The sequence below is a fragment of the Camelus dromedarius genome, chromosome 12 (genome assembly GCF_036321535.1).
Source record: "Camelus dromedarius isolate mCamDro1 chromosome 12, mCamDro1.pat, whole genome shotgun sequence".
Taxonomy (NCBI): Eukaryota; Metazoa; Chordata; class Mammalia; order Artiodactyla; family Camelidae; genus Camelus; species Camelus dromedarius.
This window is the reverse complement of record NC_087447.1, coordinates 43,718,592-43,742,839: the sequence shown is the minus strand read 5'-3', so window position 1 is coordinate 43,742,839 and position 24,248 is coordinate 43,718,592. Positions and strand designations below refer to the sequence as shown.

The window sequence follows — 24,248 nt, the reverse complement described above, 5'->3', positions numbered from 1 at the left end:
AAGTCATCAGCTGTTACCTCCACCCCCTGACAGTGAATGAAGGGAACTCAGGATGCAGACAAGCAGGCAGTCCAGCCTCTGCGACTGCCCCCAACAGTGCACCCTGAGGGAACTCAGGATGTGCGAGCTCAGGATACTGGCCTTAGATAGCTAAGGTGCACATCAAAGGAATGACTTCAGTGAGCTCAGACCTTTGCACCTTCCCATACATAGAGAAGCGCTAAATTCCTCAACTTGAGATATCTGGTTTTCTTTAATTAACTGTAATCTGATGTTCTGACCCTCATCTTTGTTGCAAAAACTCCTATATATCCTGGTCCCACTCTTGCCTGGGCAGAACAATCTCTTAGAGTGATCTGAGAGGCTGTATCCTGGGCTTGAGTCCTCAGAAAGTCCTCCGAATAAAATATAACTCAACTTTTTTCAGTTGACTTAGAGTGCTGGGAGTTGTGCAGGGACCATGGCTGCCGGAGCATGGGGAGCCATGGGAGGGCCACGTCAGGTCGGCAGAGCTGGATCCTGCCGGCTGCTTCCTTCCGTCACAGTACAGATTTTGAATTTTTTTTTTTCCCTGGGAGCAGTTGGGAACTTCCTCAGAGGGAAGTAGGTCTTTAAACTTTTACTATCCCTTATGGCCGAATAGGTGTGAGTGTGCCGAATCTTGCCCTGTTTCTGCTGCCTCTACCCCCCCCCCGCCCTGCCCCCAGCATTGCTCCCATTCACACCCTGAGATCTGCACCCAGATTTGCTCTGGCATGTGCTCTGTCCTTGCTGCAGCCCTGTCTGGCTCCTGCCATAGCCTCGAGGTGCCAGTGGGGCTCCAGCCCCCTCTGCAAGCTCCTGTCCACACTCCCCTGAGCTGACTATGTGGTGGTTCTCCGACTGCGAATGCTCAGTGTTCCTTTCTGACCCCTTGGCCTTTGTACCAATGAGTCACTGCCCTCCCTCGCCACATGCATAGTGGCTTATCTTTCTTTGCCGTGCCTACCTCTTCCAAAGGACCAGACTCTTGGATCTACCTGGGTTCTCCCTCCCTGAGCCTACCCCATTTTCGGTTAAAGTCCCTAATCCAGTGAGCTGTCCTGGCACAGATGTGTCCTGAGATTATCTCCTCACTTTAAAAAAAAAAAGCTAACGTAGCTGGGGAGGGTATAGCTCAGTGGCAGAGTGCATGCTTAGCACTGTAGGTTCTGGGTTCAATCCCTGGTAACTCTGTTAAAATAAATAATTAAACCTAATTACCACCACCCACCCACCCTGCAAAAAAAAAAAAAAAAAAAAGCTAATGTATACCGAGCACTTAAGACATACAATATGAAATTTTCTGTGAAATATTGATTACTCATTTAATCAAGATGTCAACCTTGTGGGTTAGGTGCTGTTATCATCCCCATTTTTCAGATGAGAACACTGAGGTTCAGAGATCATACAGTAAATGGCAGAGCTGGCTTTGAACCCAGGGTGTTGAACTGCTCCTGCCTGGTACTGTCCAGTGTGATTCTTTGGGGTCCTAACATTCTTCTCCACTTTCCTGTGGTGGCTCACTTTCCTCTCTTCTTGCCAGAGATCTAACTTCATGGGGAAAATGAGCAACAGAATGTCCTGTTCCCTGAGCTGTGCCCCCTTGGAATGTGGGAGCCCTGTCTCTGTTCTCTGCAGCACTTAGGCCCATTGTGCACAGACATGGGCTTTGCTGAATGAGCAAACAATAGCGCCTGCCTCCCATTCACAGGTGTGACCTAAGTCTCTTAGGATTACTGATGCTGTTGTAAGTCTCTCCCTGCTACCAGGGAGGGGGTGGGAAGCAAGAAAAATAAGAAGAGGCTGCAAAGACACAGTTTAGTGTAAAGACCTTTCTAAGAGGCAGAGTTATCTAGAGATGGAACCAATTGCCATCCTTCCCACTAGAGAGGAGACTCAGCCTTAGGGGAGCGGTGGCTAGGCTGTATTTTTGGAGAAATTCTCCAGCCCTGAGAAGATGGCCTTCTGCACCTTGAATGGTGCTGGGTAGAACAGAACTAAAATGGTAAGAGACAGTGCCCCAGGCTCCTGGCATGGTACTCCTCCCACGACAGTGTGCCCGTAGCCTTCCTAGACAGGGCACATTGGCTCACTTGAAAAGTGAAAATGGCAGTTGAAGTCTGGATCACAGCCTCCCAAGGAGAGCATCCCAGATGCGGACAAATGCAGATATAAGACGGCTAATACCTGCTGTGACTCACGGCTGCAGGACACGTCCTGATGGAGTCCCCGCCAGCTGTGTGCTCTCCCTGATATGGGGGGAGCCTTGAGCCTTCTCCAGGGCGGCTGGAGCTTCTGGAGCCTGGGACCACAGTGATGGTAGGAGAGGCGATCACTGTTTCACTGCTGCAGGGGACTCTGGAGAGCCTTAGTGGCTTTTCATGACAGAAGCAAATGGGACCACATGCTGAAGATTCACGGAGGAACAGCACTGGTGCCAAGAGGTAGAGGCCATCGAGATGGTAGAAACTGCATGTCAGAAATCTAGGATGCCCGTGAGCGTGCTGTGCGGTGGTGGAGCAAGAGGATTTGGTGGGCATGTAACATGGAACTCTCAGTAATTTTTCCTTTGTTCTATATTTGAATTTTCAGTAGGAGAGGAGGAGCCTGAGCAGGAAGCAGGAGTCATGGCTTCTGATGCAAGTCACGCGCTGGAAGCTGCCCTGGAGCAGATGGATGGGATCATTGCAGGTACGGTCAGGGTCCTGATGACTGATGGCTGGTCCTCCGCCCTGAGAAACGGCTTCCTCTCACTGGACATTTATTTCTTTTTTTTTTTTTTCAGTGCAGAGAGAAGCCCCCCGTTGGGTTTCTTTTAGTTTACTGTGTGTGCCACCTCTTTTTGAATGGTACAAACTTGGATTCTGATATCTGGCATGAGTCTAGGTCTCTGTTGAGACTAGGGATGCACCAGATATTAGCATGTGTATGACTGTGTCGCAGTTTGGATCCTGGCTGCAAGGCAGTTTGGGTTCAGTCAGATTGATTTTGTTGTAAAATGTTCAGAGCACATCATGGCTCATTGCAGTCGAGCTGAAACTTGAAATCTTGCAGACTCTGCCACCTACTGCAGGTGGCAGCTCCCTTTCCCAGCCGGACTCCAGTACATTAGGGAGTCAGGAGGCAGGTTTGCATCGATTCACCTAATCACCTGAAGAATGCTCTTTCTGCCGTATTGTTTTTTCAATCCATTGCAGCTGTTTGGCTTTATGTTTGCGTTAGCCAGTGAGGAACATTCTCGAGAAAAGGTCCAGAAAACTGTTAAGGGAAAAGGCTGCCAGCAGGCTGTTCAGGCTGATGAGCTCCCTGAAGGGGGCCACTGAAGCCCGTATTAGTTAGAACAAGCCTATTGTTGGAAATCTTTTCCCCAGAGGTCCCAGGTGTTCTCTCTGCCCTACCTGATGTAGGTCAGAGGCCTTGTTTGCTGCCTGAACGTGCTTCTTTGGGGCTTTGCTCCTCGTTGTGTGGAGCGAAGGCTGGAGGGGAGAAGTTTGGGCTGAGTGTGGTGAGACCCAGGATGTGCATGGGGCATCTGATGTTGCCCCTTTGCCTTACCTTCCGTTCTGCAAAGATACCTCCTGTGCACTGAGGGTTCTGGGGCTTTGTGCGTAGGGCGGAGGAGATGTGCTGTGTCTTAAAGCTTCTTCATGTTTTGGTGGCCCTGTCACATGTTCCAGCTGTCATCTCTCAGGCTCGTAATTTCTCAGTGGAGAGAAGGGCCCTTGAGAGGTGGTGACTAACACCCCACTTTTCAGAGGTGCCGTATTTTGGGATGCTCTCCTGTAGGTTAGAGTCCCTGAAGCCCAATTGAGAGGAAACAGTCAAGAGTGTGGGTTTCCTAGCAATTCTTGTTCAGAATCTCATCTGGAAACTTCCAGGGCCTCAGGTGCACTGAGATCAGAGTGATAGGGTTAGACTCTCAGACCAGCAAATGTTGTCAGCACTGCTGAGCCCCCAGCCAGGGAGCAAAGAGGAGCCCCTGGAGGTGTGCAGGGCTCTTGGATGGCTGTGATGGGTGAATGGGCAGCCTTGTGTGGGGTTAGTTTCTCTTCCTACCTCCTAATTTCCCCACACAAGCCTTCCTGAAATGACAAAGCCTCTGGCAAAATCCCCTCTGTCTGTGAGAAAGGACTGCTCGTCTGGTAGCTCGAGGGTGGAGGTGGAGGGTACTTGCCATGGTCTGGGATCTGTGATGGTTGTGGAGGGCGGGGCCCTGGTGTGGGTTGTGTAGGACCTGGGGCACCATCCTTCTTCCCTTCCAGCATGACATGCTTTCTCCTCCTTCATTTCCTTAGGCCTCCACGCTGGGGGGTTCCTTCTGGAAAGGCTTCCCAGGCTTCTCTGAAACAGGCCTGAGAGTTTTGCAGAGAGTCAGTCTAAGACATTCCCAGGTGTTCTTTGTGGGTTGGTAGGAGGAACACCTGTAGCCAGCCTGCTCGGTTAAAATCCCAGATCTACAACAAGCCACCTGCATGATCCATGCCTCAGTTTCTCCATATTTAAAGTGGGGATGATGCTAGTGCTCATCTAAGAGGGTTGCTGTGCTTATGCACGTAAGGTGCTTAGAAAAGAGCCTGACACGTAGCAAGCGCTATAACATGTTAGCTCTTGATAAATCACTGAGGAACAAAAAAGTCTTTATACCACACTAAGTCTTCTCTAGGGCTGCAGCCGAGTTCTCATGTATTCAGGCCCTTCGTCCATTTGGGTTTTGTGGTTTTCATTGTCTAAGGCTTGTGTTTGCCTCCTAGACTCAGCCCGGTCTCCAAGATGAACACATAGTCTTCTGAGTGGTCTCTGCTCTGCGCTTGCCCCCTTCTCACCATCTTCCACAAAGCAGCAGAGTAATCCCAAAAACATAAATCAAATCACATCACTCTTTCCCCTCCAAAACTCTTCAGTGGCTTCTCATCTCAGGATGAAAATCCAAAGTCCCCTGTCTTACTGGGTAAAGAAGATGTGGTATAGATATACAATGGAATACTACTCAGCCATAAAAAGGAATAAAATAATGCCATTTGCAGCAACATGGATGGACCTGGGGGTTGTCATTCTAAGTGAAGTAAGGTAGAAAGAGAGAGAAAAATACCATATGAGATCACTTATAGGTAGAATCTAAAAAAGGGACACAAATGAACTTACCTACAAAACAGAAACAGACTCATAGACAGAGAGAACAAACTTATGGTTACCAAGGGGTAAAGGAGGTGAGAAGGGATAAGTTGGGAGTTGGAAAATTGCACCTCTTGGGGAGTGATGGAAATGTTAGCTATCTTGATTGTGGTGGTGGTTTCATTGGTGTCTACATCTATTAAAATTCATCAAATTATATATCTGAAATATGTGTAGTTTTCTGTACAGGAATCATACTATAATAAAGGTATTTTTAAAAACTTAAAAACAAACAAAGAAAAAAACCAAAGTCCCCATCATGACCAGTAGTGCCATATGTGATTTGGCCTCGGGCTGCCTTTGGGACTGCACCTCCCACCACATCCCCTGGCTCATTCACTGAAGCACTGGTGTCTCAGGGCCTTTGTGCCTGCTGTCCTCTCTGTTGAGATGTTCTCCTCCAAGTACACTCAGGTCAGATCTCTGCTGAAATGTCACCATGGTAGAGGCCTTCCCTGACGCCCTCTAATACAGCATCCCTGCTTCACAAACCCCATCCTTGTGTCCTGGTTTTATTTCTTCATAGCACTTCCCACCAGCTGACCTATGATGTGCATATTCGTCTCTTTGTTTATGATCTGCCTCCTGCACCAGAATGGCAGCTCTGACAGCAAAGGCTTTGCAGCTCCATCTCTAGCGCCTCTTGGTCTTCAGCACAGAATAGGTGCATCAGGTATTTGTCGCTTTGGATTTTATTTACTTTTGTGAGTAAGCTCCCCTTTACATCGATGAGGAGGTGGCTGTTGGTCTCTGTACCTGTCCTCTATCTGGCTGTGGACTGAACCTTGTGGATTATTTTCTCCACTCATGCCTTTGTTTGGCTGATTCTTTTGGAATAACAACTCGCTAATTTTTCTGAAGGCTCTGGGGGTTGGCGCATCCTGTGAACCATCTCTTAAGCAGTAATTGGCTCACACAGACGTTTGACAGGAGCTATTTGGCAGATAATTCAACACTGAGGTTATTAGTGTGTGTCTGGAGGGCATATGTTCTCTGCTGTTTGCGATGAAAAGAATGATAATTATTGAATTATGTATGGGATACTTTTACTTCAGATTATTAATAACATCCTCATTTTCAAATTGGCTGGCCCAAATGGGGCCAAAGATCTGAGGGGTTTTTGTGGTTATTAGTGTGGACTGCAGAGTTGGACTGTTGGGGTTTGAATCCCTGCTTAGCTACTGACTACCAGCTGTGGGATCTTTGGGCAAATTGCTCTGAGCCTCAGTTTCCTCATATATAAAGCAGTGGTAATAATAGTACCCATCTTCTATTGTTGGGAAGATTAAATTAAGGGAAAGAAGGTGCTTAGAACAGTGCTTGGTTGGTCTAAGTTAGTCTTTGGTTGGTTGATATTCAGATTGACTTTATTTTTGCCACCCCAGCTCTCATGCTGATAAACAGCAGAGCTAAGATTTGTGTCCAGGACCTTGTGAGTCTCTTCTGGGCTCCTTCCATTCCGGGGGTTGGTTTCATGGTGATGTGTGGTTGAGCGCCGGGGGTCTGTGGGCCATCTGCAGGAGCAGAGTTAACCAGGAGGGTCCAGTCCTGCTCCTGGTCCCTTGGCCACAGTGGCTTTGGTCTCTTTTCTTACACCTTCGACTTCCAAGAGCAGCTTCCTTTGTTTAAGGGCGGAGCAGCTGAAGGAAAGTTTGAAGACTGTGGGCACCCCAGCATGATACACAGATCCTGCAGAAGTGACTTTTTTTGTGTGAACATTTAAATCATTCTTTATTTCTGTTCTTTCATTAATGTGAAGTTGAAGGATGTCAAGTAGTAGTGCTGCCAACACTTCCCTCCCACACGCAATTGCTTTTGCATCTGTTAAAATACTCAAACGAGTGCCCAAGGACTGTATTCTCTCACTTTATGAAAACACAATGACACTTATTTCAGTGGAAGAAATTTTTATGGGATTCCTATATTATGCCTCAAATAGCAGGCTTTTATGCAAGAAACAATGTGGATTCCTATGAAAATGGACACAAATCCTTCAGTGTTGATTATTAATCATAACACACGATAACAAGGAATTTCCCTTTATTAATTACTGTCTAGTATGATAGGCTACTCTACACTTTGCAAAACTTTCCAAAAAGTTTACCTAGGGCACGTGATATCAATGTTTATGTAATTAAGCCTTGAATGCAAAAAAGGTGCCCCCCTCTTCCAATCAATGTCAACAGTGCAAACAGTGCAGGAGATTCTCACTTGTAGAAGCAACCAGGCCAGGGATGCTCAGAGGATGTCCTGATACATAAGTGCCAAATACTCCCTCTCAGAGCTACGCAGGGTGACCCTCATCTCCAGTCACTCATCGTCTCTGGAGGTGTGAGAAAAGGAAATGCCTTGTAAGCAGAAGTAGGAAATGAAGCAGAAGTGGTGAGTGAAACTCCTTGCAAAGTTGAATTCTTGAGACCTTAAATGGGTGTATCCTGAATGGGACTGCACTTAATTAGAACCTGAGAATTTTATGCAGAAAGCTGGGGAGAGGTGACTGTTAAAAGACCCAGGACTTTTGTCAAAATGATTTGTTTCTAATACAAAAGACCATTATCAACTTCCAGTATGATGTTAACCTTTGAACTAGTCTCCCTCCCTCCTAAGTAGTCACTGTGCTTTGGCCTGCAAATAACACCATAATTGAATTACACTGTTGACGATTGCAATTGAACTCTAGATTGCTTAATTACATCCCTCTGGATGGCCCAGAGCAACGGCCACAAATGCTAATTTTGCGTAGGGCTTAATGTGTGGGTTAACAGGGTCAGTGGCTGCTTTGTGAGGCCACATGTTTCATAGGACCAGAGAACCTCCTTATTCTTCTTCCTCGTGGCCGGAGGTTAGTCATATGGTTTCCTGCAAGCTTTACCTGTTGTTGAGGAATAGTTAGAAGGAGTCTGTTTGATGACAGTTAAACAAAGAGGTTGCTCTGTCTGGGCGATTCTGCCAACTCTGATTAGTATCTGTTTTTTGTTTTGAGGTTTTTTTTATTTTTAAAGATTGTGTGGGGGCAGAGAAAGTTCAGATCAAGACTAAGGTTACTCACTTTGGCCCATGATTGATTTCAGCTGTGACGTTAAAGGCTGCCTTTGAGTTGGGGCTCTGAACAATTCATTGGTCTTGGCCCCGCCCTCTCCCGGGGGAATCAGCCCAGAGCAATCATCAGTAACCCGGCCTCCTGGTTCCCAGTCAGGACTCAGGCTGAGACTGCTCTGCTCTGACCTTGACCCCAGGAGAGTCAGGGCAGAGTTTTGGAGGTGTCTAGCGGGCTGAGATGTCAAAGACTGCCCTTTGCATCAGAAGGCCCCACAGTGGGGTGGTGAGCCCTGTCCAGCAGCCATCCTTCTGGTGTTGGGAATTCCCTGGCCAGCGGAGCCCGCCCCTCACTCCTTTGTGGCTCCGTAGCCTCACTTTCTTTTCTCTGAAAGTGTGAGTAAAATTGGAATTATCGTTTGTTCCTAAAATGCTCTCTATAGTTGTAATTATAGGAACTGACCTACAAAACTGTGTGGACCTAGTATTTTCTTATTGGAAGATTGTCTTTTTTTAATGGTTATGGACAGTCAGGTTTTAATGTCTTCTCGATTGAATTTTGGCAAGTTAAAATTTTCTAGATATCTGTGTATTTTACCAGTGTTTTCCATTTTGTTACATGTGGCTTTCGCACTTTACCTTTTTGAGATCTGCTATACATTATATCTGTATTTATTCCTAATACTGCTTATTTGTGTCTGCTTTCTACTTTTTGATCAGTCTTACTGGAGACCATCTTTGTTATTACTGTTTTCAAAGAATTGACTTTTGTTTTGGCTGATCAGTCACCATAGAATATGTGTATATTATTTATTCTGCAAATAGATAAATGTGTATTAGTCCAGGTTCTTCAGAGAAATTGAGCCAATAATATGTGTGTGTGTGTGTGTATGTGTGCGCGCGCGTGCGCACACGTATGTGTATGTATGTATAGAGAGGGAAAGAGACAGAGACAGAGGGAAAGAGAGATTTATTTTAAAGAACTGGCTCTCATGATTGTGGAATGGCAAGTCCAAAGTCTGTAGGGTCAGCCAGCAGCCTGGAGACCCAGGGAAGAGCCACTGTTGCAGTTCAAACCCTAAGGCCATCTGCTGGCAGATCCCCTCTTCAGAAGGTCAGTCTTTTTTCATTAAAGGTCTTCCACTGATTGGGTGAGACCCACTCACATTATGGAGAGAAATCTGCTTTAGTTAAAGTCTCCTGATTTAAATGTGACTCTTATCTAAAAAATACCTTTGCAGAAACATCTAGAATAATGTTTGACCAAATATCTGAGTGCCATGGCCTAGCCAAGTTGACAGATAAAATTACCATTGCAGTATGTATCTATGCTTAATGTATATTCATGTTTAACTTCTTTGAATATTTGTTCTTTATCATTTTCTTCTCTACTTAGGTTTTGAAAGAGAACAAATAAATTCAAGTAACAAATGAACTGATAATATATAATAATATATATTTTAGGTAATTAGGTTTTTATTTAATTTTTTAATTTATTTAATGCAGATACTGGGGATTGAACCCAGGACCTCGTGCATGCTAAGCCACTGTTCTACCACTGAGCTATATACCCTCTTCTGATAATATATTTTTTAAATTGATTGCTAACTTAATTGTGTTGTGGTTAAAGTGGTCTCTGATACTTACATTTTGGAATTTGTTGATGCTTGCTTTGTGGCCTTGACTAGAACAGGGTTGGTTTTCATGAATGTTCCATGTGTACTTGCAAGGTGTGTGCATTTTTCCAGTTAGGTGCGTGTTCAGCATTTGCCCATTAAATCCAGCTTGTCTGAACCTTTTCTGTCATTACTGATCTTTTCTGTCCTCTTAATCTGATCAGTTTCTGAGAAATGCGTATTAAAATTATTCTACCAGATGGTGTATTTTGTCTCTGTATACGTCTGGATATTTTGCCTTATATTATGAATTTGTGTTTTTATTATATGAATACACTTGTAGAATTACATCTTTGTGGCAAATGCTTTTTGTCATCATATAGTAACACTTCATCTCTAGCAATGCTTTCTGCCTTGAAGAATATTTTGCCTAATGTTAATCTATCTGTCCCAACTTTCTTTTGGTTGTTTATTTATTATTTTTGGCATTGTTGTCTTCCATCCTTTTTCTTCCAAGCTCTCGATGTGCTTTTGTTTTGGGTGTATCTTTTGCCCATGGAATCTAGATGCCTTTTTACTTTTTAACCAACTTGACAAAATCTGTCTAATTTTAACTGGCCAGTTTAGTCTGTATACATTTGGATGACTAGTCCATCTGACCATTGTTCACCAATTTTATTTTTAGATTTTACTTGTGCCTCTCTTTCTGTGCTACCCTCACCCCTCTTTTAATGTTTGAAAACATTGAACTGTTTGAGTTCTTAGTCCAGAATCAAGGCCAAGTTTCCTTCTATGGGGAGATTTTTTTCTAGCTGATTGACTGAGGGTATTTATTGCCCTTTTGCGTCCTAGCTCTATGCAGTGGTCTCCCATCTGACCTCTTCTTTTGCTCAGGCCCTGCGCTTTGTCTCCTGTCCTCAAACGGCCCATTCAAGCTCAGGTGTCAGATCATCAGGCAATTGATCTACAGATCAGACATTAGCTCAGATGCTCCCTTTCTTCTGAAGTACTGAGCTTTGACAATTTCCTTCAGTTCAGTTGCTTTAGAAAGTGTATGTATGTGTGTTTTTGAATTTTGGGCATGTTCTTTGGGGTTTTTCTCAGTGCACTTAGTCTGTCATCACTTGCCCTATTGCAGTTATAATGCTGTCCCCTTCCTTGGGTCGCAGTCCCGCCCTCCATCTTCAAAGCCAGTGTCACATCTCTCTGACTCATTCTTCTGCCTTCCTTTTCTGATTTATGAGCTCATGTGATTAAAAATCCAAGATAATGCCACTCTCAGAGAGGAGACTACATAGGGCATAACCATCTGGGGTCGAATCCCAGGAGTGCCTTAGGGTCTGCCTGCTGTGGAAGTTACCCTAATCCCAGCCTCTGTCTCTCAGTGTGTAGTTTAACTTCCTCCACAGCCTTCTGGGGCTCGTGATTCTCAGTCACATCTGTAAAGTCCCTTTTGCCACATTAGGTAAAAAACACTGTCATAATTTCCATGGATTGGGATGTGGACCTCTTTGGGAGGATCTTTATTCTGTCTATCACAAAGATCGATAAATAACATTCCTTTATTCCCTTCCTTAGTTTGGTTTTAATTAAGGAACAGACAAGTCAGACAGAAGATCAAAATATCAGCTTCAACATTAGCTTTTAGGAAACTAGTGATTAGGAAAGTAAGGCACATACCCCAAATGGAACTTAATTCCACACTATTAGGCGTCCACCTTGCTGGGGCAGAGCTGGTCTCAGACATCTTCCTCAGAGGGCAGTGCTTGTTCACAGGGACGGGCAGCTCCAGAGAGAATTCCATCTTCCAGCTCTGTCATCAGAGGAGGTCTTCCTCCGTTGAGGACAAACTGAGTGAGGGGAGGCAGGTGGAAACCACTCTCCCCTCCCACAGAAATATGGAGGCTGGAATTGGACCCATCATAGTGACTCTTGATTTCTGTTGCAACTTCCTGCGTGGCCTAGTCTGAGGTCAGTTTTGAAAAATGCTTTATATGTGCTTGAATAGAATGGGCCATCTCTGGTTGTTCAGGGCATAGTTCTTTATGTTTCTTTTATTGTTCTGATACATCATCACTTTGTTTTTTCTTTTTGGGTCTGCTTGATCTGTCATTTCCCAAGGGAGAGGGTCATGATGTGTTATCTTTTTTATAAACACTGGGTGATTTGGTTTTGTAAATTTCTGTTTAGAGTTTGATAAGTTCATCAGTGAGAAGGCTTATAATTTCCCTTTGTGGTACTCAGCACTGCCCAATTGTTCAGTTCCAGGGGGCACCATTCACACGCTGATCTGTAAGTTATATTGGTAGGTATATCTCTCCTTATTGAGAGAGCTGGGAGCAGGCCTTCCTTTTCTACACTGAACACAGGTGTTCGATTAGAATTATTCACTTCCTGAACGTTTGCTGGAGCTAACTTGTAAAAGCATTTGGCCTGGCATTATATCTGTGAAATAAATATTAAATTATGGTTCAGTTTTTAATAGGACTATACAGATTTTTTGTTTGCTTTTCATCATTTTATTCAGTGATTGTGTATATGTGACTGGTTTTAATATTTTGATCAAAGTACCTACTCTAGTGTATGAAATCCTTCATTTTATCTTTTTGAACACTTTACCTTTTACTCATTCTGTGTCATAACTTTGTATTCTCTCTTAATAATCAAATAACTGAATTTCTTTGTTTTACTATTCGTATTTTTGAGTTTAAATAGATGAGTTTAATGCATTTATAATAATTATAATTACTAGTGTGTAGGTGTGTGTGTGCGTGCTTATTTCTCCATTTTATGTTGTTGTTTCTTTTTTAAAACACCTTTATTATAGTATGGTTCCTGTGCAGTAAACTATGCATATTTGTTCTCTCAGGTTAGCCTCAGGTTAATCAAATTAGGACCTCAGGAGGTGGGATTTAGGCACCTGTAGTTTGTAAAACTCTCCTGGTGATTTCAATGTGCATCTATAATTGAAAACCTTTGTGCTAATCTATCTTCTCTAAAGAATGCTTTGTTGTTCGAGATAAAGTAGTTGAGAGATTGCCCCCAAAGAGAAACTTTATTAGGGCTTGAATATGAGGTGAGCGCCTCTTTTTTGAGAAGTAATTTAGGGATCAACATGTTGCCTTATGTCATTGTCTCTTTCGTATTGTTTTGTTAAACCCAGGTATAAGGCTATGCGTTTTCTTATTTGTTGCATGTGATAGTCCTATTTTGATGTATTTCCCTCTGTGATTGTGGGTTTTCCATCAGAGCTAATCATCTGTAGGGAGTGTGTGTGGAGTGTGGAATTGAGTCCTCTGGGTGATTTTTGCCCTTGCTAATACTATGCCTTAGGAGTTTCCCCATTCTGGCCCGTTTCGTGAGCCTGTGTGTTGATGTTAAAGAAATAGAAATTAGCCTTCGATGTATGCCCACATGCAAAAATAGGCCCAGATACACATGCACTCATACACATATACACACAAACACACAGTTTGAATAGTAAGGAAGAATCTCAAAGCTATAGGGCAGGGAGGGGCCCAGAGAATGGAAGGGACTTGTCCAAGGCCATAATGTGATATAAAGTTAATGAAAATCTCAGTCTTCCCATCTACTCCTAGCCTGACTTAGCCTACATTTATAAAGGGGTGTGTGTGTATGTGTGCGTGTATTGGAGTGTGTCCAGGATGGAGAGGGATTACTTAGCAATTGTTTGGAGATCGAGGGTCTTGCCCTGCTTTTGTCCATTTTCTTTCCTGAAGTTTTTGGCTCTGGCCCCTCCTGGTCAACTCTAAATTGGATTTGTAGGAACCAGAAAGTGCTGAGTACACATCAGAGTGTGTGTAATGGGGCCGTTTCCTAGCTCCCCAGAGCCACGGACTTGTTTGTGGATTGTGATCCACGATTCTCTCTATCCTGCACTTTCAGAAAGCAAACCGGCAATCAAATAGTAATTGTTTCCTTCTGTGTGGATTTCACATTCCAAAGACTGCCATGGCAGTGGGAAGTTGGCTTTTCAAAGGGTAAAGGAACCTGGAATTAGAGGTCGGCCCTGCAGTGTAACCGTGGATGTGGTAGCCCTACAGCATGCATTTCCAGCAGAGTCCTGATTTCACATATTTGATTCTGTTGGCTATATAAACAATCCAATTGCCCTAGAAATTCTACCATGAACCATATTTTCTAAAGGGTTTCTTACTGATGGAAGAAGCATAGAAATCCTTTGTTGGACTGTGTTGCCCCAGTTTTGGTTTGAAAATTTTATCACTGTACTTACGCAAAGAAGACTTTTTTTTCCCCCTTTAATGGTAGGTTTTAGAAAGGCAGAAACAGTCCTATTCAGAACATGTCAGTTTAGAAACAGCTGACCCGATATCCCAGATCTCTGTGGAAATCCAAGCCCTCTTCTCCTTAGCTATTCATGCAAGCATATATAGAAACAGTCAGATTCCCCTTCCCCATCTATTGGGCAGTGGGCGTGATGCTGGGAGCTGGGCTAACTGACAGGGGCTCTACCCTCAGAGACTTCACAGCCTGTAGTGGGGAGATGAGATGTGGATACACACAGTAATAAATACAAGACAATAGTGTGAGTGTGTCAGAGGATGCAGACATCTCCCAGCCGGGAAGATGCAGGAAGATTGCAGTTCACTCAGCCCTCACCAGGACCAGCACACATCACTTCCTCTGCATCCTATTGATCAGAGCAAGTCACTTGACTCCCTCCCCGGGTCAGAAACCAGCTCAGGATGAGGGGAGTAGAGTGCACACACGAGGATGGGGTGAACTTTTGGTGGCTATCTATGCAGTCTACCACATTAACTAAAACAGGACAAGCTGATACACCTCAAAGCCGAAGAATGGCATCGCATCGTTTTAGTGCGCTTGTCTTTGGTCCCTGGTGAGGTCGGGCTGTGCTTTACCAGTTGTCTAAGGGTGTGAGCTTCCGTCCCACTGGGCACAGTCATCCGCCTCTGACAGGTCTCTGCTATCATGCCCAGCCCAGGATGACAGATGATTTCTGCAAAGTTCACTTTGCGAGTGATTCTCCTGAGGCAGGAGTGGTCTTCTAGGCTCCTTATTCATCCCTTTCCCCTCCCCTTTCACTACATTTGCTCGTTACGTTTCTTGCCCATGGTGTCTACCCTTCTTACCGCAGTTCCTGCCTCTCTCTCGTTCCAGGCACTAAAACAGGGGCGGATATAAGCGATGGTACCTGTGAGCCTGGACTGGCCTCCCCGGGCTCCTACATGAATCCTTTCCCGGTGCTCCATCTCGTTGAGGACCTGAGGCTGGCCTTGGAGATGCTAGAGCATCCTCAGGAGAGAGCAGCCCTCCTGAGCCAGATCCCAGGCCCCACCGCTGCCTACATAAAGGAGTGCTTCGAGGAGAGTTTGGTGAGTCGGCCCTTAGCCTGGGTGGGGAACATGATCACGGAGCCCACGGGATGCCCCCACTGCCCAGGGCTGTTACTTCATCTGTGTCCCGTCCAGCCTTTCTTGCTTCCTGTCTGCCTTTAGCCAACCGCCGCTGGGTGGCGGTCCTTCCCAGCAGAGGGAAGGGCCTAGGTGCGCAGCTTAAGCTGTAGAGCCTCAGCCTGCCTGTGCACCCCCAGTCACTCCCCGAGAGGAGCAAATGTGGAAGATTTTTTCCTCCCCAGTTAGTATGTGTACAGTTGACTGTGCCATAATCCCTAGCTGGGCTCTCCATTTTCGGCTGAACCCCTCGTTTCTTCTGAGAAACTGGAACCTTGTCATCTCATCTATGCCTTTATTGCTGCCTCTACTCTTCTGACCTCCTTGCCCTAGAAATCCTTCCCATCCCTTGAGTGAAATTCAGGCTTCCTGACTTTCCTTCTCCTGCTCTCTCTAGATCAGTCCTGCACCCCTGCTCGTCTCTAAGGGAAACAGATGAGTCACCAAAGCTGTAAATATATGGCTTTGGTGACCCATCTCCTTCCCTGTGGTGAGAAGCCAGTCAACTTTAAGAGACTAGTAATGTCTGGGAATGGGAAAGGTGAGAATCTGATCCAATGAGGAAGTGATCTGGAATGCAACCACTCTAGGGCTGGGGAGCCAGAGGGAGCACGTGATTACCTAAGCTGAGTTTAGGGGTGAAAGCTGGGATGCAGTCTTTTTCATTCTTTCAGTGGAGGTACTGGGGATTGAACCCAGGGCCTCGTGCATGCTAAGCAGGCGTTCTACCAATGAGCTATACCACCCACTCCTGCAGTCTTCTCAAACTAGAGTCCTGTAGATCTGATTCAGAATTGCAAAGTATGCGCAGAGGTAGGAAGACAGGAACAGGACCAGTAAATTGGAAGGGCGAGGTTGATGTTGGAAACCGCAGACCAAGGAGGTTGAGCAACTCCTTCCTGGAGGTCAAGTCATTTGTGATGAGACAGATATGATGACACCCCGGATGTCGTGGCTACTCCTGTTCGGGAATCTGTCAATACAGTCTTATCCCTGTGTCTTCCTCTGAACAGTGAAGAATTCTTTCTTATGTTCATTATATGTGTTGTTCAACATTTTCATTATGTAGGCTGTCTGCCTGGGGTTCTTTAATAATATACTCATACCAGTGTGGTAGGGAGACTAATGGCCTTGCAGAGATGTCTACGTCCTCATTGCCAGAACCTGTGAGTAAGTTACCTTTCACGGCAAAGGGGAAGGTAGCAGCTGGAATTAAGGTTGCTAATCAACTGAGTTTAAAATAGGGAGAGTAGCGTGGGTTATCCAGCTGGGCCCAGTGGTAATCACTGGAGTCCTTATAAGTGGAAGGAGGAGGCAGAAGAGTCAGTGTCGGGAGTGAAGTGGTGGGAGAAGGACTCGACCCGCCTGCTGCTGGCCTTGAAGATGGAAGGGCCAAGAGCCAAGGAATTCGGGCAGTTGCTGGGAGCTGGAAAACTCGGCTCTCCCCTGGAGCCTCCAGAAAGGAAAACAGCCCTGTCAACTCCTTGATTTTAGCCCGGTGAGACCCATTTCAGACTTTTGACCCCCAGACCTGTAAGATAATGAATTTGTGTTGTTGCCAGCCTCTAAGTTTGTGGTAATGCATCATGGCAGCAACAATACTGCCCAGAGAGGAAGGCGAAGGTTGCTGGATGGGTTTCGGGTGGGCCTGAACCGGTACAGGTTTGAAAACCTCTCCTCGTCCCTCCCCTGTCTGAAGACCGTTCTTGGTGGTCCTCTCAGACTCGCCCTGTTAACAGAAGTCCCCACCTGCTCCTCCGTGCCCTCTTTTAACCGGATCGGGAGTTGCTGGGGGATGGCTTTGATGGTGGGGTTCTCTCTCCCCACAGCAGAGGGATCCCCCTTTGCCTCCCTAGAGAGGAACTCTCTGGCTGTGACTGTCCTTGTGGCTTTACGGTTCTTGTCTGGCTTCTCTCCAGTCCCGTCTGGCCATTGTCTGCCCACCTGTGTGCAGCTGCCTCTCCCTGGCTCACTTTACCTCTGGCGTGGATACTGATCCCTCCCTCCCTTCCTGTTAGCTCTGCTGACTCAGGCTGCGGTGTTTAAAGAACATTTTATGACACCTCAAGAAAGTGACAGGTCCATAGCCCCTCAGTCTGAAACCCTTGGGTCCAGGTGCATTTTAGAACTCAGGACTTAAACTTGAGAAAGGTGAGGCTGTGTGTATCATATAATATATACCGTTTCTTGCAGATACAGGGCAGGAAACATTCCCGTTTCTTCAGCAAAACTTGTGAATATTCGCATGAAGTGGGATAAAGAAGGGTTACAGATACATATTCTCCTGCCAGTTCAGGGCAGGTTTTGCTGCCAAATAAGTTTAGAACCAATGTTATTTAAAAAAAGAACAAACTTTGATTTTCTTGTTTCTTTTTCAGAGCATTTTAGGGTTTCAGAATTGCAGGCAAGGGATGGTGAACTTATATGAGGGTTATTCCAGTGCAAAAAAACCCAAAAAACTTAAAGCCAAATATTCAGTATCAGAAGTCACCACTTCCAAAGTCCATCAGACATAATCCCTCTCCCATCATCAGTCACATGTTGTCTGTCTCTGACCTTGGGCTGGCCTGTCACCATGTGCCTGGTGCCACTTGGAAACTCCCAGGCAGCCTTCCCCGCTGCTCCCTGCAGCCTTTCATTAGGCTGCAAAGCAGTTTAGCACCTTCTTACTTTAAATGCCGCCTCTCACTTCTCAGGACCTTCTCATCACATAAGGAAGGGATGCACTGAAGTGCCTTCCTGAACAGAAGCCCAACATGCCTAGAGTACAGGCAATAGCTGATGTTCTTGTTCTTCACTATATAATTTACAGTAACTATGTATTTTTACCTTGTATAGACGTGCCTGAATTTATGTGGCCATTTAGATTATTTTTAGTCTTTAATATATGGCATTGCTGCAGGAAATGTCCTTGTCCAGAAGTATTTGTCCTTATCTCTAAATATTTCCTTCAGTTAGAGTCCTAACAGCAGACTAATAGTTAGAGTAGGGTTCACAGACAAAATACAGAATGCTGAGTCCAGTTTGAAGTCTAGATAAATAATGAATACTTTTTAATAAGTATATTTCATGCAGTTTGCTAAATCTGGCAACTCTGATCAGAGGTATTAGTCTCTTTAAGCCACTTTTCCAAACCACTTTTCAGAAAGATTTTACCCATTTATATTTTAATTGGCAGGGTTTGAGGTACAACCTGATCAACAACAAACACTAAGATTAAAAAAACAGCTTTGTACCAATTTCATAGGAAGAAATGTTCTCATTTTATCATTTTTGCATTTCTTTGCTTAGTAAGAAGACAAAACATTTTTTTTTCATTAGTTGATTACTATTCTTCTGTATGGTCTCCAAACTTGATGGCATTCCCTACCTGGAAAAAAAAAAGTTCATTCTCCATATATACATACTCATATATGGAGAATTGTTCTAATATATGTAAATTATAAAATATAGCCCCAAATAGAGATTTTTTTAAAGAATAGGTTAAAAAAATAGCTCTAACATTTTCTCCCCACACACTTCAGAGATCATCTTGAGTCCTTTGGGTGTGCCTGCTTTAGTCTGATCTGGTAATAATAGTCTATACTCTTTCCCCTCCCCCACCTCTGTTAGGAATTTAGTGCTTTTCTTATATTTAAGTAACTTTTGACTAGTCTTTTTGCTTTGTGGCATTTCTTTTCCTGTGTTTTAAAATGTTGTTTATAGTGTTTTTTTTTTTTTTTGAGACAAAGACTTTAAGAGGATTGTAATTAATTTTCAGTCTTGCCAGTTTGAATTTCTTCTTTTATTTCCAGAAAGGTCCTTCCCGACCTTAGATCAAATAATATTCACCTGTGTGCTCTCCCCAGCAGATTTATAGTTTGATTTGTATCTTATGGTTAACTTGAATTCATCTGCAATCTTTCTACTGTGTGGTTTGAAATATGGATCTAACTTTTATAATTTACCTAAAATGATTCTTGAATATTTTTGATCCAAAGGCAGTCAGTGTGGTTGTTGGTTTTTGCAAGATGCATTGCAGAAAACAGCTTGCATTCAGATTTACAGGTCTGTCTTGGGGCTATTTACAATGGTTGGGGAAATGCTTACCTTGGAGAGATTTTTCTAAAAGTTGTTGCATTCATAAATCTTCTGGAGTAATTATGGCCATCAGCAGCCTATGAATGGTGTACTTTTAGGCAGGTCAAAAGTTCATATAAACATTCCAAGTTACCAGGGCTGGGTGTTAAGGTTTTGATTCTGGACAGAGGCAGCCTGTCTGTATTTTAGGTCTCGCAGACTTAAAGTCATCTTACAATCTGGGTCCATACACATTCTAAAGCAGGTCTCATCCGTATGGAAATCGAATCCAAAGCAGTGAACAAACCCACTGCTACTGTTTTAGGTTGATTTTAGATTGCCTTACATTGGTATTTGTAGTTAGAGGGCATTGCTATTCAAACTGTGGTCTATGGGCTAGCAGCTTTGGCATCCACTAATATCTTGCCTTTAAGGAAAAATAATTTTTGACTACCCCCCACCCCCACTGAACCATTTCCAGGTGATTCATATTCACATTAAAGTTGGCAAAGCGCTGCTTTAAACCACAGAGACTCACTTGAATCATTACCAAAAAAAAAAAAAAAAAATCCCATGTGACTTAGAATTGGAACTAAAAAGGTAGCTTGAAGGCTCAGGCAGACAAGAGCCTTCTCATTTTTCATTCATGGTCTCTATGCGTCCCTTGCGTGTTCTAACCCTAACCTGAACCCTAATCCCCTGTGTGTTCTCCTTGGTCGTAAACCTCCGTTACTGCTTTGTTGTATGCTGGCCTGTGGGCCAACCCTGCCTTGTGACACCTCTGTTGAGATTTTTTCTCAGTAAAATGGTGTAAACTGTAAGGAGGTTTCTATGTCACTAACAAGGTGTGCAGAGGATGAGAGATCCCAGGGTTAAATCAGTGGCTCTGGGATGGCCTCAAGGGCTCTGGCCTTTCTTATCTTTCTGCTCCACCATCCTCAGGGGGTTGGTTTTTCCCCAGGTGTGTCAAAGGCCATTCACTGGACACCTGCGCCAGCCCAGTTTTAAGATCGGTGGTCCCAACCAACTCATAGCTGGCTTGTGCTGGGCAGGAGCCTGCTCTGGGTTCCTGTAAAAAACTTGGGCTGTATGAAGCTGGGAGGTATGCAGTTAAAGGGAGGGAAAAAGAAAAAAACTAAAGCGAACTTCATTGATGAAGGCAGTTTACTAGCAAAGGGGTTTTCACAAGCTGTTCCCTCATCTGTTCTGTAAGGCACACTCGAGAATTTCTGTTAGTCATCAGCTTCTGTCACTCTGTAGGGCACAGTTTCAGCGTTGTGTCTGAACTTGGGGCTTATCCTGAGAAGGTCGGAGTGCCAGGGAGCTCCAGCTGGGGCCCCTCTATAGGAAAGGTTCCTGGAGTACAAGGTGGGCAGGGTTCACAGAAGCATCAGTGGGACTATCGTGTGGCACAGCAGAGCAGTGTGACCTTCTGTGATGTTTGGCAGACAGGGCCAAGCTCAGGGTAAGGGCTTGCGGAGCACGCAGTGGGGGCCCGTGTTGGAAGGCTGTGGTATCTGCTGTGAGGGGAACAGAACTGAGACCCAGAAGGGGGCTGCCTCTTTCCCGTCCCTGTAGCTGCCTCTAAGGCCTGTTGTGACATGGGGGGTGAAGCCCTCAGGGAGACTGGAGCCCATAAGGGGCTGGTCAGCTAGCTTCCACCGGGCCCTGCAGGGCTGGGGGGTGGACCAGTGACGCAGGTCCGTGGGCGATGCCCCAGAGATATGAGCCAGTGGGGTCTCCAGATGGAGCAGCTCTGGGGGCTTCTCTGTACATGCACTCATCTATAAGGCGCCAGACTGTTCTGCTGTCTGATGGCTTCAGATGTAGGTCAGGGGGATTTTGGGTGGAGTCCTGAGGCTTCAGGGGCTGAAGATGAAGTGTGAGAAAAGGCAGGTAAATCCCGCCAGAACAGCAGAGTGCGGGCAAGTCAGGGCAGAGCCCAGGCTCCAGGGTGAGGGGAGAACTTGGCAGAGACCCTCCAGAGGGACTGTACCCTGCACCCTGCACCTCTCTCCAGAAGCAGGGTTCACAGAGCAGACCTGGCCTCCCAGAGGAACCCAGGCTTCCCTCGGTGAGGCTGCAGTTGTCCCAGTCAGCAAGCTTGGGCGGATGGAAGGGAACGAACCAGAGTGAGGCAGTGTGGGAGGTCGGAATGAGGTATAAAGCCAGGGCTCTGCCCTTTGCAGGTGGCTCTGGATGAACCTCTTTTCCATCCTCTGGGACTCAGTTTCACTGCTGGAAATGACAGCTGGGTTGACTGTCTGTCCATCTGTGAGATCTGGCCACACGTTTCAGTCCTGCAGTTGGTGTAGGGGCTACAGAGTGGCCCCCTGGTAGGCAGCAGCCCTTGCCTTCCTCAGTCTAAACCTCTAGGTTTCCTAGGAGACAGGTTAGGGAGCCTCTTTCTTGGTGCAGCTGCCCCGGTCAGTGTCAGGGCTCAGCCGAGGCCGTCATCTCAGGAGCAGAGACACGGGATGCCCTGAATGGGCAGCCTCTGTTGGTCCTGGCTGGTCCGGGGAAGTGAGGCCCCATCTAGGAGATAGACCGTCACAGGTAAGCTCAGTTCTGGCACCCTCAGCTAAAATAGGCTGGGCCCAGGAGGGTGCACAGCTACCTGGTCACAGATGGTGGCTCCTTCAGCTTGCAACTCCTTAAACAAAGCCCCTGCATTCCCGCCAGGTTCAACCTGCAATCGTTCATTCCAGCCAGAGAAGCAAATCTGTTCACCATATTGAAAAGCCAGAGGAGGTATCAAAAAAAGTGGGGAGAAGAAACCGTTTAATGAATTATAAACCCCAAGCTTGAGTTTCTCACACCCTGCGATCGTCTCTGTATCCTGTTCTCCATCTAGGGACTGGAACAAGAGACCAATCCGGTATATGCGTGTCGAACGTGATCATTTTGAAAATTTACAGGCAGGAGTTTGATAGGAAAATCTTTCTGGATCTTAAAAGAGAAAAGGGGACATTTTGGTGATTACTTTTCAAGGGGGAAGAAAAAAGCAGAGCCTATATGAGTCAATTTCCAGCATGTGTTTCTTGCCCTCCCCCCATAGGTGTGAACTTAAGAGAGAGCCCAGAAAGTCATAGGTGTCAGCACTTTGTTTCCCTGACGGGACTCCTGCCCTGGGTGGGGCTGGTGCACTGTTCATGTGAAGGTCTTTGTCCCTGCAGTACTGGAGGAAGCCACTAGGTGGGGGTCAGGGACAAATGCTGAAAGTCTGAACCCCAAGGAAGAAAATATGGGCTTTATACAAGAAAAATAGCTCCCTCCCACCTTAGAAAGATGACAGAAGCACCTCTCATTAATGAAGCTGCTGAACAGTGCACCTGAGTCGGCTGGCAAAGAGCGTTCCTCCCCATTTCCCTTGGAACCCAGCGAACAAAGGCAGGCCTGGGAGGCCTACATTGTTGGTGGTCAGGGGAGACCAGAGGGCTGAGGGCCACTCCTGGGAGCATAAACTTGACCTTCCATTATCAAAGGTGAGACCACCTCTCCAAACACCCTTCATTCCAGTGCCTTCTGCTGCTGTGCTATTAATCAGGATGGCTCTCTCCAATGCTGGGGGCGTTTCCTGACCCCGCATCTGCCAGGCCCTGCCCTAGAGGAGTACCTTGGGGAATCTTGAATATGTTTTCTCCTGGTACAGTATCCCCTGGTATAGAATTCAGCCGCTGTAAACTTAGCACCTTTTCACTTTCCTGGATTTTGTCCCCTCCCCCACCCCGCCGTTCCTCACTCTGAGTAACCTGTAAACCTCCTAAATTCTAGAAATCTGGCTCCTTTCAGACCTGACTTGAGACTATTTCAGTCCCTAAGAACCAGTGTTTATAAAAGACCAAGAATGTGCAAACACTGGTCAAAGAGCAAATAAATCCTTCCCCACCAAATTTACTGCTTTAGGCCCAGGGGACCTGGTGGGCGATGTTGCTAGGTTAGCATGACTTGAGGTCTGAGCACGTAACACACACCGGGCCTCCTGCCTGCAGCAGGCAGGCAGGCAGGCTGCAGGGGTTTCATACTTCCAGGCAGATACCTCCGTACCCTGTGCTCCAAGGAACTTCTCAAAGTGGTTTCCTAACCTCTTACTCCTCAGGTATGGTCCTGAGCCCAGCAGGGTGAGCACTGCTTGGGAGCTTATTAGTGACTGCACAGTCTTGGCCCATTCCCAACCTGCAGGGTCAGCATGTGCATTTTTACAAGGACGCCCTCCAGCCCTGGGGTGTCATGATAGGCAGGGAAGTGGCATCCTCACCCAGAGGTCAGCAGTCTGTGGACTGCATTTTGCCTGCTGCCTATTTCTTACACCCTATGGGCTTTGAGAAATCACAAGAAGACTATTTTGTGATGTGACAATGATAGAAAATTTGAATTTCCGTCTTCACTCAGTGTTGCTGGAACCCAGCCACCCTCGCTGGTTTACACGTCTGCTGGGGCTGCTTTTGTACCACAAGTGGCAGGGTTGACTTAACAGGACCATATGGCCTGCAGTGCCTACAACATTTGCCATCTGGCCCTTTACAGGCAAAGGGTGCCGCCCCTTTTGTTAACCTGTTGTGGAAGGGGGTCTTTGTGCTTGTGTGCCATAGGGACCTGGGCTGTGGTGGCCAGGATGCTTTTTTGTAAGCAGGACTTGGACTTGTCAGTCCAGAGGAGCAGTGTCCTCAGGCTGGCTCTCCCCCTCTGCTCTCCTCCTCCCCCTCTCCTCTCCCTCCCTCCCCTCTCTCCTCAGCAGCAGGCCCACTACACATGTAGCATACCTGTTGAAGGACCCAAGCCTGTCTCTGACTTACTCGAGGTGTCCTGGCACCTGCCACCACTGCCCAGAGGCCAGTGCTCCAGACTGAGCTGGAGCTCAGGATGCAGGCGAGAGTTCCGTGAATGATCC

At 46.0% G+C, this 24,248-nt stretch overlaps 1 protein-coding gene across 5 annotated transcripts in view; it reads left to right on the top strand.

The window, feature by feature from the left end:
• PPFIBP2 (PPFIA binding protein 2) overlaps positions 1-24,248 on the top strand; it is a 144,681-nt gene that overhangs the window by 30,844 nt on the left and 89,589 nt on the right. For 4 of the 5 annotated variants that reach the window (XM_064492609.1, XM_064492605.1, XM_031460122.2 and 1 more), the window contains exons 2-3: positions 2,614-2,712; positions 15,006-15,220. In XM_064492609.1, coding sequence (XP_064348679.1) covers positions 2,649-2,712; positions 15,006-15,220 — 279 coding nt within the window. In that variant the 5' untranslated portion in view covers positions 2,614-2,648. The remainder of the gene's footprint in view (positions 1-2,613; positions 2,713-15,005; positions 15,221-24,248) is intronic. The other variant, XM_064492606.1, reaches the window with a different exon arrangement.